Raw genomic sequence first — 19,012 nt, 5'->3', positions numbered from 1 at the left:
GAATTAAAGGTATAGTTTTTGTTTTCATGACTGTTTTGATTCTATATATTTGGAAGAAAATTTTACTTCCTATTAAAAAAAAACACAAAATGATTATCTAACATAATTTTGTTCTAAGAAATGAAAATACACTAAGTTTTTCCACTGAAAATTTAAATCAGTATACATATAAATATGAAGTATAAGTAAATTATATATCTTATATAATATATAATATGCAATAATCATATTTAATATGCATTTATGTATATATATTAAGTAAAATTAAAGTATTTTATGTAAGAATTTTGCTAAAATTATTTTTGAAAGTAAACACATTTATTTAGTATAATATTCCATATTTTGTTCACTGAATAAATACTAATTAAGCACTTTCTCCTTGTGAGACATTGCCTTAGGTGTGAATATTATGTGACAGTCTTTGTTCACAAAGAATTAAATTAATTTTCTAAACAAATACAGCAAAGATGATAAATAAGAAAAAAAGTTTATATAGGAATTGCTTTATGCTTACAAGTACTGGTGCTTTAATATTTAATAAGTCATTCTATGTGGCATTCTATCTGCATTTATACATGTGAAATAACTCACCAAAAGTCTCTGAGTGTTAAAGAGCCCGGGTCCAATGCTGACAGTAATACTGATGACTTCAAAGCAGCCATTTTCGTTATAGAATTTTACCTTTTGTAATTCAACTGTTTCTCTTAATTTAAAATATTTTAGTCATTTTACTTCAGTTTGTTTTGTTAATATTTTAATCATACAAATTTAATAAAATTCATATGATTTTATTCTTTTCATGAATATTCTGATAGCCCAATAATTTTTTGTTTCTTATTTACAGGTGTAAACTTTATGACTTAATGATTTACAAATTGATTTTTTCCAAGAAAAGTGTAATTTTTCTAAGCTGTTTTTTTAAACTCTTTCCAAAGCTAATATGCTGAAGGCACTCAAAAGTAGATGCCATAGTATGTTGATTCAGGCTTCCCACCTACTTCAAATCATGATTTCTCTAGGTACTATAGGCTAGAATACAAGGGGGTATGAAGGAGCTCAAAGGATAGAAGCAATGAGTGCTTTTGGTTGGAACAAACACAGAAAGCTTCTTGGTTTGGATTTTTTTTTTTTTCATCTCTAAAGTGAGTTAATTTTATTTAATTAATTTTTTTATTACTCAAATGAATTTATCACATATGTAGTTGTATAATGATCATAACAATCCAGTTTCCCAGAATTTCCATCCCATAAACCAAGCATATCCCCTCACCCCCCAAACTGTCTCCTCTGGAGACCATAAGTTTTTCAATGTCTGTGAGTCAGCATCTGTTCTGCAGAGTTCAATCTGTACTTTTTTCAGAGTCCACATGTCAGTGAAAGCATTCGATGTTGGTGTCTCATTGTATGGCTGACTTCACTTAGCATGATAGTTTCTAGGTCCATCCATGTTGCAAAAAATGCTGGTATTGCGTTCTTTTTAATGGCTGAGTAATATTCCATTGTGTATATGTACCACATCTTCTTGATCCACTCCTCTGTCGATGGACATTTAGGTTGTTTCCATGTCGTGGCTATTGAAAATAGTGCTGCATTGAACATCGGAGTATATGTGTCTTTGCGAGTCGTGGTTTTCTCTGGATAGATGCCCAGGAGTGGGATTGCTGGATCAAATGGTAGTTCTATTCTTAGTTGTCTGAGCCATCTCCATAGTGTTTTCCACAGTGGTTGCACCAATTTACAATCCCACCAACAGTGTACTAGGGTTTCTTTTTTTCCACACCCTCTCCAGCACTTGTTGTTTGTAGACTTTTGGATGATGGCCATTCTGGCTGGTGTAAGGTGGTACCTCATAGTGGTTTTGATTTGCATTTCTCTAATAATGAGTGATGTTGAACATCTTTTCATGTGCTTTTTGGCCATCCATATGTCTTCTTTGGAGAATTGTCTGTTTAGATCTTCTGCCCATGTTTTGATGGGGTTGTTTGTTTTTTTGGTATGGAGCTGCAGAAGTTGTTTATAAATTTTGGAGCTTAATCCCTTGTCAGTTGATTCACTTGCAAAGATTTTCTCCTATTCTGTGGGTTGTCTTTTTGTTTTGGTTAGGGTTTCCTTTTCTGTGCAGAAACTTTGAAGTTTGATTAGGTCCCATTTGTTTATTTTTGTTTTTATTGTCAATACTCTAAGAGGTGGATCTGAGAGTTTATGTCAGAGAGTGTTTGGCTTACTGGGTTTATGTCAGAGAGTGTTTATGTCAGAGAGTGTTTGGCTTACTGGGTTACTGGGTTACTATGCTGTACAGTAGAAAAAAAAATAATGTATTGGGAGGAACAAAGAAAAACACTGTTGGGTTGGATTTTAAATAATGAACAGGAGGATTTCATCAGCTTGAAACTTTTGGAGGAAGACATTTCATGCAAAGAAAATGCTTGTGGTCGAGTTCTCCTTGTGGCTCAGTGGAAACGAATCCGACTAGGAACCATGAGCTTGCAGGTTCCATCCCTGGCCTGGCTCAGTGGCTTGGGGATCTAGCGTTGCCATGAGCTGTGGTGTAGCTTGCAGATGTGGCTTAGATCCCACGTTGCTGTGGATGTGGTATAGGACAGCAGCTATAGTTTCAATTCAATCCCTAGCCTGGGAACTTTGATGTGCTGCAGGTGCGGCCCTAAAAAGAAAAAAAAAAAAAAAATCGTTGGTTGTAGGAAAATGTGGAGTTGGTGAAAAGAATGGCGTGCATAGGGCATAGCAAAGTAGTTTGGTTAGTGCCTACTTGAAAAGTAATTGAATATCAGATTTAAGTATTCAGGGTTATAAAGTTGGCAGTGAGGGAAAAGGCACTAAAGCTTTTGACCAAAGAGCTAATATAATAAAATATTGCTTATATAAAGAGAAAGTTGTCATTGGCATATAGCATGTATTGGGAGTTGGATGGGAAGAAATGATAATACGACTTAAATTTGAGCAATATTTAAATGAAAGAATCCAAAAGACATGGTAATATGGTTGACTTGGAAACAAGAAAAGTAAAAGATATTTTTAGGGTTTCCTTTTTGGGTTATTGAGAAGAATGGGAGCAGTAGTAGTAAGGGAGCAGTCAAACATATTTTGAGGAGGAAAGATTAATTGAATTTTTAAATGTATTATGTGTAGCCAAGTTTCAGAAACCAACTAGTCATCGCAGTACTACTTTTATAGCACTTGTATATCATGATTAAATTTGTAAATGAGTAGCTGTTGTCAGATACTGAAGGCAAATAGAAGTAATCCTTGTTTTTACAATACATTGTTCTTTTGTTTTTTAACTTATGTTTCAACAGGAACAATATAAACAGACATTCCCAGCTCAGTTAAAGAAACAGGAGTCATCTAAGAGCCTGAAGAAGGTTATTGCAGCTTTGTCAAATCCAAAAGCAACCTCTAGTTCACCAGCACATCCAAAACAAACATTAGAAAACAACCACCCTAATCCATTCTTGACAAATGCACTTTTAGGTAATCATCAACCAAATGGAGTTATTCAAAGTGTCATTCAAGAAGCTCCTCTGGCACTTACTACCAAAACTAAAATGCAGACTAAGATTAATGAAAACATTGCCACTGCAGGTGGCACCCCTTTTTCCTCACCTGTAAATCTTAGTACAAGTGGGAGAAGAACCCCCGGCAATCAGACCACTGTAATACCCTCTGCTTCTCCTGTACCACATAGTCAAGGGAAGGAGAAAGCAGTTAACAATAATATAAACATAGTAAAAACACAGCATCACTCTCATCCTGCAAAATCTTTAGTAGAACAATTTAGAGGGACAGATTCAGACATTCCTAGTAGTAAAGATTCTGAAGATTCAAATGAGGATGAAGAGGAAGATGATGAAGAAGAGGATGAGGAAGATGATGAAGATGATGAATCTGATGACAGCCAATCAGGTTATTTCCTGTTATTAAGTTTAAAGTATTTCCCTGAATGCTGTGTGAACCAGAACATTTTAAAGAGGTTCTTAATTCACAGGCTTAAAATCATTGTCATTCACTGTGTTTCACACAGCTGTGAGCCTTTCTATAATGAGTGGTGAGATACAGGAACAAATGAAATTAGAAATTCTAAATTCTCAGCTTTATTATTCATTTAATATTAAATAATCACTTAAAGTAAATATAAATGATTCATGAATTAAGAAATTCATGAACTTGCTTAATTTTCATTTAATTCATGACCACTCATTTGTCCTTTCTTTTTCATCTCTTCTGCTGCTTGGTAAATTGTGTTGCTAGATATTTTTAACAAAGGTAAAATTATAGTTACAGTCATTTAGAAAATACCAAAAGCCTAAATCTCATGAATAGTTATTAGCAACACAATTTATTTAATAACATATAGAGTACTCCTTGATTTTATTTTGATTCACTTGCCAGTTTTTTAAATTTCTTTTTTCTCTTCCTTCTAGCTTTCCTTCTTATTCCACAGGAGACTAAAAACATAAAATAGCTTAAAATTTAAATACAAAGATGAAATTTTATAAAACTTTTTACTTTGTTTCTGGGCAGCCACAAATCCAGTTGTAAATTTTCTATCTGCCAACATGAATAGAAAAGTATGCTCAGTTACACAAGTTAAAAAATATATAGGGTAAAAACAACCTACATGCTTAGGGTAAGAACAACTTTTTCTGATAATATTTCTTCCTAGGATTCCCATAAACATAATTTTGCATAATATATAATATCAATATTAATGACTTTCAAAGATAATTTTTATAATGAACTTCAATATAAGCAGCTAATCCTGCACCAAAGACAATTCCACAAAAGCTGTTGTTCTGGGAACTATTAAGATGCAGTGCAAGTATAAGTCCTATGTTATCAAATTTAATCCAGGAATACATTTTACATACTGGTGTTAGCACAAACTTAAACTATTAAATTGTTAAACTATCCCCAAAGTTATTTCTGTAATCCTAATCTTTTGCGAAGCCTGAGAAGCTTGATAAAACCTTACATCTAAATAGGATAACTGCACTCCCCAAAGCTAATAAGCACCTCCCCAAGTAAATTGTTTTATGTCAAAGTCCAGAAAAAAGGATAATGGTAGTTCCTGAATTCTCCTCCTCAAAGTGAACCGAGTATACTTCTTAAGCTATTGGAATCTATTAATTGAAATAATCAATTCTATTTCCTCTATGCTCTACTTTCATTATTAAATTAAAAGTGAGCAGAAACTCATCATGTGAATAGTATCGTGTGGGAAGAACTGTTTTATGATTCAAGTTTTATGATTTGAGTAAAACAGTTACTTTTGATGAAGAATTTTGAGGATTTATGGCCTGCATACATTGTACTCAAATAGCTTTTAAGATACTACTTTTTACATTTACTCTTCAGAAAAGTTGCCCATTTGAGTTCACAATCACAGGTTCTGATTTCCTGAACGATTCCATTTAGATACAAACTGCAAACTGTTGGTGATTATCTAGTTATAATATACAAATGCTTCTTTTACTTCCCAGAATCAGATAGTAATTCAGAATCAGATACAGAAGGATCAGAAGAAGATGATGATGATGATAAAGACCAAGATGAATCAGATAGTGATACTGAAGGAGAGAAAACTTCAATGAAACTGAATAAAACAACTTCCTCTGTCAAAAGCCCTTCCATCAGTCTCACAGCTCACTCAACACCTCGTAACCTCCACATAGCAAAAGCCCCAGGCTCTGCTCCTGCTGCCTTATGTTCTGAATCCCAGTCACCTGCTTTTCTTGGCACACCTTCTTCCACACTTACTTCAAGTCCACACTCTGGTACCTACACTTTATTTTTATTATTGTAAAGTAGAAGTCAAACCATAACAAGAATTCTTCTTTATACAGTGTTCTGGGGATGACCTCATTGCAATCAAGTGCTAGATTTTAGGTTGGCTAAGAAAGGTCAGCATGTGTTTTCAAAGATATGTCCCATTACCATTTTTATTCTCTGTGCTTCCAATTTAAGAACCTGATTGATGGCAGCTCTTGAGTTTGAAACCTTTTCTGCTTTTGTGTTTAGCTTATGCTTCTAGAATTTAGAATTTGACTGTTGGACTTTTCTGTTATTTATAAGAATGAGCTCACTTGGTTACTAAAGATACAATTGCATATCTGCCCAACACACAGCCAATGACATTTGTATTAGTGAGTAGCATTATTATTCCATTAACATGCCATATCTTTTTTTCCTATTTGACCTTTTAGAAGTCTTCATTTAAAAGTTTACATTAATGCTCCCAAGTTAATCTCTATTCTCATTTGATAGCTAAGAAAATATTTATGTGTATAGTAAAATATTGTACTGTTTTACTTCACTTTTTTCTTGGAAATTTCTAGTTTTGTTTTCATTTGCCACAAGCCAATGTGATATCCTAATATAATATGTGTGCATTTGTATTAGTGAAACTTGAAAATTGTCTACGAAAATGTTTCCGCATAGTCACCATCCTATTTGTACTTTAGATTAATTAAAACTGTTTTTGACTATAGATTTATATGGACATAGAAGTTATATTTAAATGTGTGATCCAGCTATTGAAATTTTTCAGATCTTAAAACTCATATTTAAAGAAAACAACTATACACAGTTTTTTGAAACTTCTATCTGCTATTTCCCTCCCACTTCTTTAGCCATTTCTTTAGTAACAAAGAGGAAAGCTATATATCTTTACCTTGCATTGTCTTTTCATTAGAGAGAAATACTAGTTATTCTGTCATACAGATCAAAGGAAAAAAAAACCTTCTGCTATCTACAGTGTGTTTTGTTGAAAAGAATCTAAAAGTCATGTACAAGTTGCAGCAATACACTAATTCAAGTCATTAGAATATATTATTTAATGAAAAATTTCAAAACTATCAAAAATTGTCATTTGTATAAACTAATTTTTTTGTGTTAACTGGTTAAATTTTCTTAAAGGCACTTCCAAAAGAAGAAGAGTAACAGATGAACGTGAACTGCGTATTCCTTTGGAGTATGGGTATGCAAAATAAGCTTTATCTTTATTTTTCTTTATGCTTTCCCCTCCAATTTATTTATGCATGTTTGATTTCTCATTCTCCACTGTTAATAAAATAGGTGAATATATAGCATTATTTATTAGGGTAGAAGAGCAAAGCTGATGTATCAGGTTAATATATCAGAAAACTGAAATTAAGACTAACTACTGGGTTTAGGTATGACAGAGCTGGGATGGGACCATATAGCCAATTCTTTATTTCAGTTTGGAATAAGAATGAAAAACTTGCAAGAGCAAATCATTCAGCAAAGGGCAGGGACACCGTTAAGTGTCTCAGAGGTTTTTATGAAGATAGATTTGAAGGATAGTGAAAGCCACTGTGGGCAAAACCAAGGGACTTAAGCAGAGTTTTTTGGCTAAAATGGTTGAATAGAAATAGAAAATTTCCATGCTGGAAGTACATGATCCTTAAAGAGCAGACAGCCAGGTTTACTTTAAATCTTTTCAGATGTAAAAAATCAGTACACATTGTTACATGTTACTGAACATGTCCAAATCCCCGAAGTAATGTCAGCGTGATTTCTTAGAGATTTAATGGAGTTTAATATTTGTAAATTGAGTCTTTGATTAATTTTCAGTTGAATTGCTTAGCAACAAATCTGTTATTTTCAGAGTAAATGTATCTGAGTTGTATGATTGGTTGTTTATGTTTTTCTTTGTATTTTTTCATGTTTTCTAAAGCGCTTGTGTTCTTAAATTTTTTTTATTTTGAAGAACTTTCTTAAAATTAAGTATGTTACAACCTTTATTTCTATTATGTATAGCTGGCAAAGAGAGACAAGAATAAGAAACTTTGGAGGTCGCCTTCAAGGAGAAGTAGCATATTATGCTCCATGTGGAAAGAAACTTAGGCAGTACCCTGAAGTAATAAAGGTACATACTTTTCACCAAATAATATACATTTGGTGTCTATTAAGCATGCGTATGAAGAAAAAAAGTACACTCCTTTCTCAGATAAAGTACCTTGATAAAAAATATTCTTTTGTATGGGACTAATGAATATACTTAACCTAAACTGATCTCCTATAAATCCATAGCCCCTTGATAGAATATGCAAAACAATAGTGTCCTGAAGCTAGCTATACATCAAGGCTGGGTTGTAATTATTAAAACCTGAAGTGGAAAAATATGTGATTTTTTCAGTATCTCAGCAGAAATGGAATAATGGATATCTCAAGGGACAATTTCAGCTTCAGTGCAAAAATAAGAGTGGGTGACTTCTATGAAGCCAGAGATGGACCGCAGGTATCCACTTTTTAAAAAGTACAGTCTTTAAACCAAAAAGTAGTACCATAACCTAAATGAAGTAAATTTCACTGCACTCTAGAGCATTGCCTTTTGTTAGTTAATTCATATAGCTATACATATAACTCTGTGGTAAACACTCACAAGGCCTCAATTTACTGTTTTAGTAACAAGAAGCTCTGACATTATTTTCAAATTTCTTAAGTAAATTTTTTCCTATTTATTAATTCTGTCATTAATTTTATAGTTTATACAGGTGTAAAAGTATCTATATGTTCATGATAAATATAGGAAAACATTAGATCCCTGAAAGGTAAACACTTTTTAAAAAATTAATTTGAGTAGGAGAAAACCTGTTGTTACACGGCAGTCCAAGAGAGAATAAATATGCCTTAGTTTTTGGAAGAATCTTATGTATTTGATCATGTCATAACACATGATCCATTGTCACAGGCTTGATAATTTTTTGATGGGGGTAGGGGAAATTCCATAATATTAGGTGATGGAATTTCTGCTTTTTGCAAGAATTTGAATTTCTAAATAATTATACATATTTCTGAAAATATCACCACAATTCCCTCTGAGCTTGAGGTTAAGTACATAATCTCACCAAGCATCGCAGAGAACTCACCACAAACCTCATTTCCTATGTTTCCTTTGATGTTTTGCCTTTTTTTTCTTACTTAGATTCAGCTGCATATGCTTATTTTATTAGCTCCATTAAAAAGGACCTAGTTGTGGAGTGAAGAGACCTAGATTCTTGTTAATCCATGAAATAGTTTTGTGATTTCAAACAACAAAATCAGGCCCCTTTTTTTTCAGTTTCTTTATCTGCAGAATGGAGACAGTCATAATTTTATTTCTGCCTTATAGGCTCATGGTGAGGTTAAAATGAGATCACAGGCATGAGAATGTTGCAAAAGTTTAAAATGCTTAGCCAACCGAAGTTGGTATTTTCTTTTTTGATTGAACCTTTCTATCATTTACCCATTATAATGCACAGAAATAATTTTTCTGGCAATTAATATTTTCTCTTGTGAATAGGCAGGCTTTTCCACACAATCCTACCTTTAATTTTATAGTTATAGAAGTAGAAAAGCCCTCCTAATTCTGTAAGAGATTCATTTTAAGAGCTCAAAGATTAAGGCAGTTTTCCAAGATCACACAACCTCAACCAGGCAGAGACATAACTGAACCTTATTTTTCTGACAAGTGTTATTTTGTATTCATCATTAACTTATTTCCCATTGTTGTCCATGACTTTTTATGGAACAAGTTATGGCCACATCCACTTGTTTCTTTACTAGTAATTCTAAAATGCCAGAATATATTCATTTGAGGTTTAACTTAATCATGGAAATAGATTCTAGGATTTTTAAAAAATTTTCTTTCATAAACTTAAAGGTAGTTTAACTTAGACTAAATTTGTCACCAAAGAGATTCTCAGAATTTCAGTGATATTTTACACGCTCCACATACACTAGATCAGTTTTTTAGTTATAAAACGTATTAGAAGGCAATAGTAAATGTATTTTAAAATTCTCATTTTTTAATCTTTTTGTTCATGTTATCAAATCCATACTTATCTTAATTAAATATGCCAAAGATATCTTTATGTTTTTAAGGTCAATAGGATTTTATTCTGTGAGGAAAGCTAATTACTATCCAATACATAAAGGATTTTTAGTTTTGTATCAGTGATAATTAGGCTTAATCTATAAAGCCTCATTAGGCAGAGCAGAATGTTCTTTGACATCCATTCACTTTTTATTAAACATAATCAGTGTTTTCCAAAGCATATTGTCTTGTTGAGAGATCAATTCCAGCCAAGGAAGTGTGGTGAACTACTAAGTCCAGAATATGTTAAGCTGCCAGCATTTCATCAGACTGCTAAGGGAAAATATTAGCAATTTCTAGAGAACTTCTCTCAGTTAAAAAAAAATAGTAAGTTGGATTCCTTTCAGGATACTTTTAGAGAACAACGATTAAAGGTAAGTAATCAAAAAATGTTTAGTTAATTAATTCGAGATGCATATATTTGAAAAACCATATACTTTTTTTACATTGTATGATCAATATGTATAAGTGTGTGTTAATTAAAAAATGTGTATAATTATATAATTATTTTCTATGAAAATGAACAAAGGTTACATATTTTTGTTAGATTAACAATAATACGTAATACTTTGACCAAAATTTTGTAGAAGATATAAAAAAATATAATTTGGGACCAAGACACTCTTACCAAGCAGTGATCATCTGTATGTGTTTACAATATGTCTGCCTTTATAAAATTGTATAAATGGTATGATGGTTGTATGTATATTGAAAAACAAAACTATGCATATTGGAAGGCTAGAAGGAAATATGCCAGAATTTTAATAATGGATGTAATGATTGGTGGTACAGTGGATCTTTTCCCCCCAATGTTCTTGTATGTCTCATAATAGTTAAAATCTACTTGTATTACATATATAATATGAAAAACAATTTCCTATTTAAAAATAAATACATCTAGACCCTGTAAGCTAATAAAGCTAAGCATTCAATTTTCCAGATGCATAGAGATTGTGCATAATGATTTTAAATATTTCTGCTAGTTTCCCAAGCTTCATATATTTATTTGTTTGATAGCAAGTGAAATGCTGTATTTATAGATTCATTAGTATTCTTAATCACCCTCCTAATAAAACATTTGCACTGGAAACTATATTTTCTCCATCATATTTTCTTTGTTTCTCTTAAAACTCACAACTCCCCCCCTTCAATATTAGTTCTATTAAGTTCTAATTTTGTTCAGGGTTTTTCAAAAAATTGCAACAGTATTCTAATGCTCTATATTTTACAAATGAAATTTAAGAGATGATGATATTTTCAGTAGAGAGCCATGGTTATTTTATATGAGTTAATCATTTTGGCTCAAGATATTTCTTAGCTTAAGACAGTGATTATACATATATGTCTAACAGCAAACATGTATTAAAGTATTGAGTAATTTTATGTTTACTACAGTATGATGAGAGGTGTGAGAGCTCATATTTATTGAAATTTGGTAAGTTTGTCATTAAATAAAGGTCAAAATAATTACCTTTAAAAAATTAAAAAGAGAAGCTCTTAAATAAGATAAGGTTAATACAAGAAACTGGGGGTAGGGGAACCTTTATTCATTATCAGTTTTGTTTATTTCAATCTACAAATGTGGTAAGTTTTATAAAATCAGTTACTTGTCAATATTTGCTGGTCCTTAGTTATCAAATACCTCCTGCCAACTTCTATAAAAAATCATGATTTTAGGGATGGTAGATTTCATGGAATAAAATGAACCATAACACTCCTTATAATCACTGGCTGGCTACCTTCATAATGAAATTCTTTTAACTGTTTTTAGCTAGTGAAACCCCTTTGACAAGACTATAAGTTAAATATTCTTACAGACTTCTTTATCACCATTATAAAGAACTGGTTGAACCTAATACTTATCATTGTTTTCATTTTATTTTGTTTTCAAGTGTTAGAATAATGGAAAGTAAGGTTGAACTAGGCAGATTTTTATAAATATAAAATGGACTAATTTTTATTTACTTAAATATGATACTTAGGTAAAAAGGTGAAGTAGTCACACTTTTATTAGGAATATCTGAAGGCTTCAAAATAAATTGTTAATGACAAAGATTATTTTGAAATATATGATAATCTACCTTGGAAAGCAATTTTTGTGAATAGAAAACAAAACATTTGAGTATAAATATAACAATTGGGTTTATTTTTTTCAACCAAGAAGATCACAAGCAAAAGTTAATGAATGTCTGCTGTATTCAGGCCAAAAAAATCAAAGACAAGGAAAGATGCAAAGAAAGAATGAGTTAAAAGTGGCTTATAAAAAAATGTTGCTTTCTCTATTTGAGATGTATTTTTTCAAATATTTTTTTCTTTTTCATGGCATAATGCCATGGGAAAAGGAAATTATATATAATTCTTACTGAAAAGAGCCCTTTTTTCCTAGTCATGTAATCAGTTCATATTTGTAGCAAATACTTAATGTATTTAATGTATTACTTAATGTATTCCCAAATAAATTTTCCCTAAAGGCATTTTCCATAAAGAAAATTGTGAACACATTTTACTACAGAAACCTACTTGAAAGCCTGCCTTTGAGGAAAAACTAATGTTCATAGAGAATCTGAAAAGTACAAAAGAGGAGAAGTTATGATCACTGGTTTAGAGAAGCTTATTGTCTGGGGAAGATAAAACACTAAGCACAGTGCTGACCAGCTAAAATCAGGGGTTCATTTACAAGGAGTAAGGGGAAACTTCACAATAAAGCAGGCAACCCACAGTCTCTGGCAAGATTGTAGTGCTGGTGATTATTTCAAATAAGTAGAGAACAAAAGATTGGGAGTCAACAACCAGGGTTCTAATTCAACTCTGCTGTTAACTGTCACACCTAATGCAACATAGCTGTGGGCACATATGGACACTGAGAACATGAAAGATCAGTACCAGAAATCTAAAACTCTGGAAATTTATGTCACTAATCTACCAGGTAGGATTTTTGATGGCTAGGCAAGGGGCTGTACCAGGAATCCAGCTGTATGAATACAAGTGGAGAGCAAAGGAGATATTTGATAGTTCTACCTCTTTGAGGGTAACCTACTGTGAGTTAACTGGAAAGCATAGTTAGCATTATGGAAACAATTGTATCAGTCGCCATCTTTCTCAACTGTTTTTAATAGGAGATATCCATCACCCAATGTAGATAATTTCTCTTTCACATACTTAAAGTGCTATTCAGTATATGATTAATAATAATAATAGTGTAATAATAAACTTTATTGTTTAGTATAAGAATCCCTAATGTTGTAAAGTGTATGGTATATAAAGCTTTTACTACCTACTTCTGGTACCATAAAATAGCTAAAAATAGACATAATATTAAATTGTGAATTAGGTATAAGGAATCCAGCAAAATTCTGATTTGTCTCAGGAAGACAACTTTAATGTTTTTCTTAAAATATAAAATATCAGGCATCCCCATTGTGGTTCAGTGGTAACAAACCCAACTAGTATCCATGAGGTTACAGGTTCCTTCCCTGGCCTCGCTCAGTGGGTTAAGGATCCAGTGTTGCCGTGAACTGTGATTTTTGGTCACAGACACAGCTCACATCTGGCATTGATGCGGCTGTGGTGTAGGCTGGAAGCTGCAGCTCCGATTTGACCCCTAGCCTGGGAACTTCCATATGCCACAAGGTGCGGCCCTAAATTAAAAAAAAAAAAAAATTATGTGTGAAATGTCAAGTTCTGTCAAAAATATTTGATGCCCTTGCTTTGCTTGTGCCCTAAGGTCAATTCCCTTTTCGGTATGACAGTCTAAAAGTTTTTTTAAATAAACTGTTAGGAAGTAAAGGATTCTGAAAGTATACTTACAAAGAGAAAGTGGAAAAAATTAACTTTACTTGAGCTGTGGTTAAATTTACTGAAAATTATTTAATCAGAAGTCAATTTGGTAAATAGTCATTTACTGAATGAATAGCAAACCTAAAATTGCCAGACAAAATACCTGAATCCAGATTTAAAACATTCACCACAGCTATTTTACTACTAAAGGCAAAAACTAGAGTTCCCTTCGTGGAGCAGTGGTTAACAAATCTGACTAGGAACCATGAGGTTGCGGGTTCGATCCCCGGCCTTGCTCAGTGGGTTAATGATCTGGCATTACCCTGAACTGTGGTGTAGGTTGCAGACGCAGCTAGGATCCCACATTGCTGTGGCTGTGGTGTAGGCCGGCAGCTATAGCTCCGATTAGACCCCTAGCCTGGAAACCTCCATGTGCCGTGGGAGTGGCCCTAGAAAAGGCAAAAAGACAAAAAAAAAAAGAAAAAGGGCAAAAACTGTGATAGATGCAGGTCTTGACCAAGAAAAATGTGAATAGGGATCATTCATTCACTTATAAGACACTGAGCATTTGAGAAGTAGTGGGCATCTCAGATGTTAATGAGGGAGTTGACACTTAGTGGCCCAGAACTGCAAATCCATGGAGAAATCACTGCAGCCAAGTCTTGGTGATACTAAAACTTAAAAAAAAAAAAAAAAAGCCTCATTAACTTTGTAAATAGATCATTTAATGAATTGGTGTTTGGTTGGACTGGTTTCCTTCATTTACTTATATGCTGCTTTCCCCAAAAAATAAATCAGCCTCCAAATATACAAAATTGAACAAAATGGGAGCAACAAAAGAAGTTAAAGATAAGCTAGGGTATAAAATTGACACAGGAATGAGACTTGATAACATCCCACTAAGACCTAAATATATTCCTGGTAAGCCACAAACTGACTTTAAGCTATCAGTGAAATGTGGGAAACCTCCTTAAAATTAGACAATCCACCATCCATAAGATGAAATAAAAACAAACCAATTGCTCATGAGATGCTCAGCTGTAATTAGAAGTATCGTTTATGAAGAATAATAGAAATGTTGAAATAGAAAGTCATATTTAAATTTCACAGTATCTTTTCTTTTTGTTTTGTTTTTCTTTTTAGGGCCATACCCTCAGCATATGGAAGTTCCCAGGCTAGGGGTCGAATCGGAGCTGCAGCTCCTGGTCTACACCACAGCCACAGCAACGTGGGATCCAAGCCATTCCTGCAATCTACAGCTCATGGAGACACCAGTTCCTTAACCCACTGAGTGGGGCCAGGGATCAGACCTGCATCCTCATGGATACTAGTCGGGTTCTTTACCTGCTGAGCTACAACGGGAACTCCCACACAGTACCTTTTTTAAATTTCTGAATAGAGAACGTATTTAAAAGCTAATTTATTTCAAATAAATGTTTAATTTTGTCTTTAAAGTAAAACATACTTGAGAGCAATAAATTTATTTGCCAATTTTCTCAATTATTTCTTTGTCTTAACCTTCTTCAGGAAGTAAACCTCACGACCATTTTCCCTTTTCCATCTTTCTTAAAGATCAAACTTTAATCACCTTTCTCCATTCAGACTTCTCCCCTCCACATCCAGCCAGTCCTCTCCTCTAAAGACTTTCCTTTTCACTCTAATTCTCAGGTCCTAATCCAGACCATCTTTTTTTTTCTCCCCCCACCCCCCAGCATGTGGAAGTTTGCAGGCTAGAGGTCCAATTGGAGCTACAGCTGCCTGCCTACACCACAGCCACAGCAACATGGGATCCGAGCTGGGTCTGTGTCTGCGACCTACACCATAGCTCACGGCAACACTGGATCCTTAATCCACTGAGCAAGTCAAGGGATCAAACCCGGGTCCCGTGGATACTAGTTGGGATCGTTACTGCTGAGCCACCATGGGAACTCCTCAGACTATCATTATTCTTTTTTTCAATATAATGATTTTTATTTTTTTCCATTATAGCTGGTTTACAGTATTCCATCAATTTTCTGCTGTACAGCATGGTGACCCAGTTACACATACATGCATACATTCTTTTTTCTCACATTATCATGCTCCATCGTAAGTGATCAGACATAGTTCCCAGTGCTACACAGCAGGCTCTCATTGCTAATCCATTCCAAAGGCAATAGTCTGCATCTGTTAACTCCAAGAACCCCATCCATCCCACTCCCTCCCCTTCCCCCTTGGCAACCACATTTTTTAAGTGGACAATTGAGACAACTTTCTGTCCCAACCTCTGAACCTTTTCAAATTCATTACTATTGAGGGTGTGGCCCTTGAATCACTTACATTAGCATAGCCTGAATCTCAGGTCCTAGATAAAAATGTTTGTGTCTCTAGCTTACCTTTAGAGATTGTTATGCCTCCACAGAGTAGGTACTACAACAAATGTTCAAATAGTGAAAACTATTTTTATAATCAGTCTTAAAAGATACTTTTATAATTCATTACAGTGTATAGTATATAGTATACTTATTAATTAACCTTGACATTTTGTTCAGTCTTCTGAAATAAAACGTAAACGTTCCTTTTTCCTTCTCTCTCTTTGTAGTATTTACAGAAGTCTGTTATTGCTGAGGAATTAAATTACTAACTCTTGAAAGCGGAATTATAATTGTTTAAGAGGTTTAATCTGTGACACCATCGTGTTGATCATCTATTTTCTTTTTATCCATATCTTTTAAATCTTAGTTAAGATAGATTATTTTCAGGAACCATTTACTATCTTAGTCTTAAAATTAGGAAATAAATAAACTCTAGTAATTTAAAAAATTTATAGGATATGAATCAAGTGATATATGGTATTTGCTTTTCCTAAGGAAAAATTTATTAAGAAAAATACTTCTTTTTTATCCCCTTACCTACAGTTATTTTGGCTACTCAGTGAATTAAAGCTATAAGATTCAAATTGCTAACAATCCATTTCTCATATTCTAAAATCCAGGAGTCAAAAGATATTATATGTAGTTCTATATGTGCAATTCCCTTAGAAAGTATTTACTTTATAAATGCCAAGGGCAAAGCTGTAAATGATAATGTCACTGTATTTGTCTGGTAAGTTGGGGCACTAACATATTCTATTCCTATTTTTTGACACAGGTATATTTTCCTCACTGAATAAAACATAACTGTAAAGTTGTAACTGGATAAAAAAAGATAAATTGATCAAACCCTTTAAATCTTGGCTAAAAGTTGGTTTTATTATTAAGATACTTTAAAAACTGAATGCAGATTCTTTTACAGACTCTTTTATTAGTCGCTCTCTTCTATTCCAAGTGTCACGAATGTCACTTTTATATTTTTCAATTTATGTGATGCATGCCGCCTTGGTGCCTTAGAGCATAATAGAAAAATGAAAACCTAAACTAATCAAAAGCTTCCCATACTGGTGAACATAAAAATGTTTTGATGGCTTCCTTCTTAGTGGTTTATGGTGTGAAAATGCAGTTAGTACAACTGTTGTTTCCATTAACTTCATTGAAGTCTCAGCAAAAATTCTTAATTTCTTCAGAATTAATTTGTAAACTTATTTTTAAATTGGAAATTACTGAAAATAGTTAGTATAGATATTATTTTAAACAGATAGATATAAACTATATCCATCACTATTTTTCTGTCGCAATCCTACCCTGCCATAATGTTGGCTGTGCGTTCATGACTAAATATTGTTATCAGTTACTTATCAAGTATAAGAATATCTTTGTAACATCAGTTAAGTAGATAGAGTGATTAAGAACATAGGTTTTAGAGTGAGACAGTTGGGTTCAAATCATAGTTCTCTTCCTCATTACCTCTGTACCTTAGGAAATTATTCATCTAGGCCTGAATCCCTTCAGTTATACAGAGGTACAATAACATCCACCATATTGGTTAGTACTATTATGAAGATTAAAGTACATAATATATTTGAAATGCTTAGAACTAAGCACAGTGCATAGAATGTTGGGTGTAACTATTATACATTGTGGTAGCAGGAATAATATTTGGTTTTTTTTAGTACCCATGGAGTGAGATATTTTATGGATCCCCTTACCCCAGGTTAGGTATCATGGCATAAAATATAACTCAAGAACTTTTGATTATTTTTGGTTGCAGATTTTTGAATTTCTCACAGTGAGTCAAGCTAAATTCCTAGTTTGAGATTCTTTTAGGAAAAAAGCATGTTTAAAACATTTCCCTGGAGTTCCCATCATGGCTCAGCGGTAACAAACCTGACTAGGATCCATGAGAATGTGGGCTGGATCCCTGCCCTCTCTTAGTGGGTTAAGGATCCTGTGTTGCTGTGGCTTAGGCCGGCAGCTGCAGCTCTGATTCAGCCCCTAGCCCAGGAACTTCCATATGCCATGGGTGCGGCCCTAAAAAAAAACAAAACCCAAAACAAACAAAAAAAAACCATTTTCTTAATCTTTATACTAAAATAATTCTTTAAAAAACTTCTAAAAAGAGACAAGAAATAAGAAAACAATTATTTTTAAAGTATCTTTCCTATATCTGAAAATAGTGATTTGGACTATAAAATAATATGATAATGTATTTTTAGGAGAAAAAAAAAAGCTAATCACATACAACAATGTATTTGTTTTGATCAACATATGAAGGATAATGCAAAGTATTATCCTTCATATTATCCTTCATTATCTATACACTGCACAGGATTATTTCTACAGTATACTAGCGTTACACTGGTGAATGTGTTTCCATCAGACTTATAATGTGAAATCTCAAATATACACGGAAGTGGACCATATATTCATCATCAGAAATTCATCATTAGAAATTATCATAGGGCTAAAATTATTTTACATATACCCCCATCTACTTTTCCCTAATTTGCTGAAGCAAATAGTCATCATATTTCATCTAAAAATGTTTTCATTTGTATCTCTAAAAGATAAGGACTCTTGTCTATAAATATAACATGGCACATTATCATACTTTTAAGTAATAATTTCTTGAAATCATCAAATAATAGTCATTGTTCAGAATTTTCCATTCTGTCATAGTTTTCTGAACAGTTTGAATCAGTATCTAGGTAAGGTTCACACATTGGGATTATTTGATACATCTTTTAATGCTCCTTTAATCTTCCCACAGTTTTGTTTTGTTTTTTTTATTTCCCCAATACATTATTTTTTTTCTACTGTACGGCATGGTGACCCAGTTACACCTACATGTATACATTCTTTTTTCTCACATTATCGTGCTCCATCATAAGTGACTAGACATAGTTCCCAGTGCTTTTTTTTTTTATTTTTGAAATTTATTTGTTGAAGAAATTTGTAGACTTTTCAAGACTGAATTTTGCTGTGT

At 33.1% G+C, this 19,012-nt stretch overlaps 2 protein-coding genes and 1 long non-coding RNA gene across 3 annotated transcripts in view; 1 reads left to right on the top strand and 2 right to left on the bottom strand.

Moving 5' to 3' along the window:
* LOC146395936 (uncharacterized) overlaps nt 1-19,012 on the bottom strand; it is a 1,175,949-nt gene that overhangs the window by 194,539 nt on the left and 962,398 nt on the right. The gene's annotated exons all lie outside the window — the stretch shown is intronic.
* DAPL1 (death associated protein like 1) overlaps nt 1-19,012 on the bottom strand; it is a 933,549-nt gene that overhangs the window by 368,215 nt on the left and 546,322 nt on the right. The gene's annotated exons all lie outside the window — the stretch shown is intronic.
* The window catches only part of BAZ2B (bromodomain adjacent to zinc finger domain 2B), a 394,559-nt gene that overhangs the window by 288,424 nt on the left and 87,123 nt on the right, over nt 1-19,012 (top strand). Inside the window, 4 exon segments of the mRNA NM_001445102.1 lie at nt 3,315-3,921; nt 6,934-6,994; nt 7,798-7,906; nt 8,177-8,278. Coding sequence (NP_001432031.1) covers nt 3,315-3,921; nt 6,934-6,994; nt 7,798-7,906; nt 8,177-8,278 — 879 coding nt within the window.

Source organism: Sus scrofa, chromosome 15, assembly GCF_054392235.1.
Source record: "Sus scrofa isolate SSC_HxYL_T2T_F1_AM1 chromosome 15, Sscrofa_HxYL_maternal_Yorkshire_Landrace_v2.0, whole genome shotgun sequence".
In the NCBI taxonomy this organism is placed as follows: domain Eukaryota; kingdom Metazoa; phylum Chordata; class Mammalia; order Artiodactyla; family Suidae; genus Sus; species Sus scrofa.
Note: the sequence above shows the minus strand (reverse complement) of the source record. Positions and strands in the feature narration are given on the sequence as shown.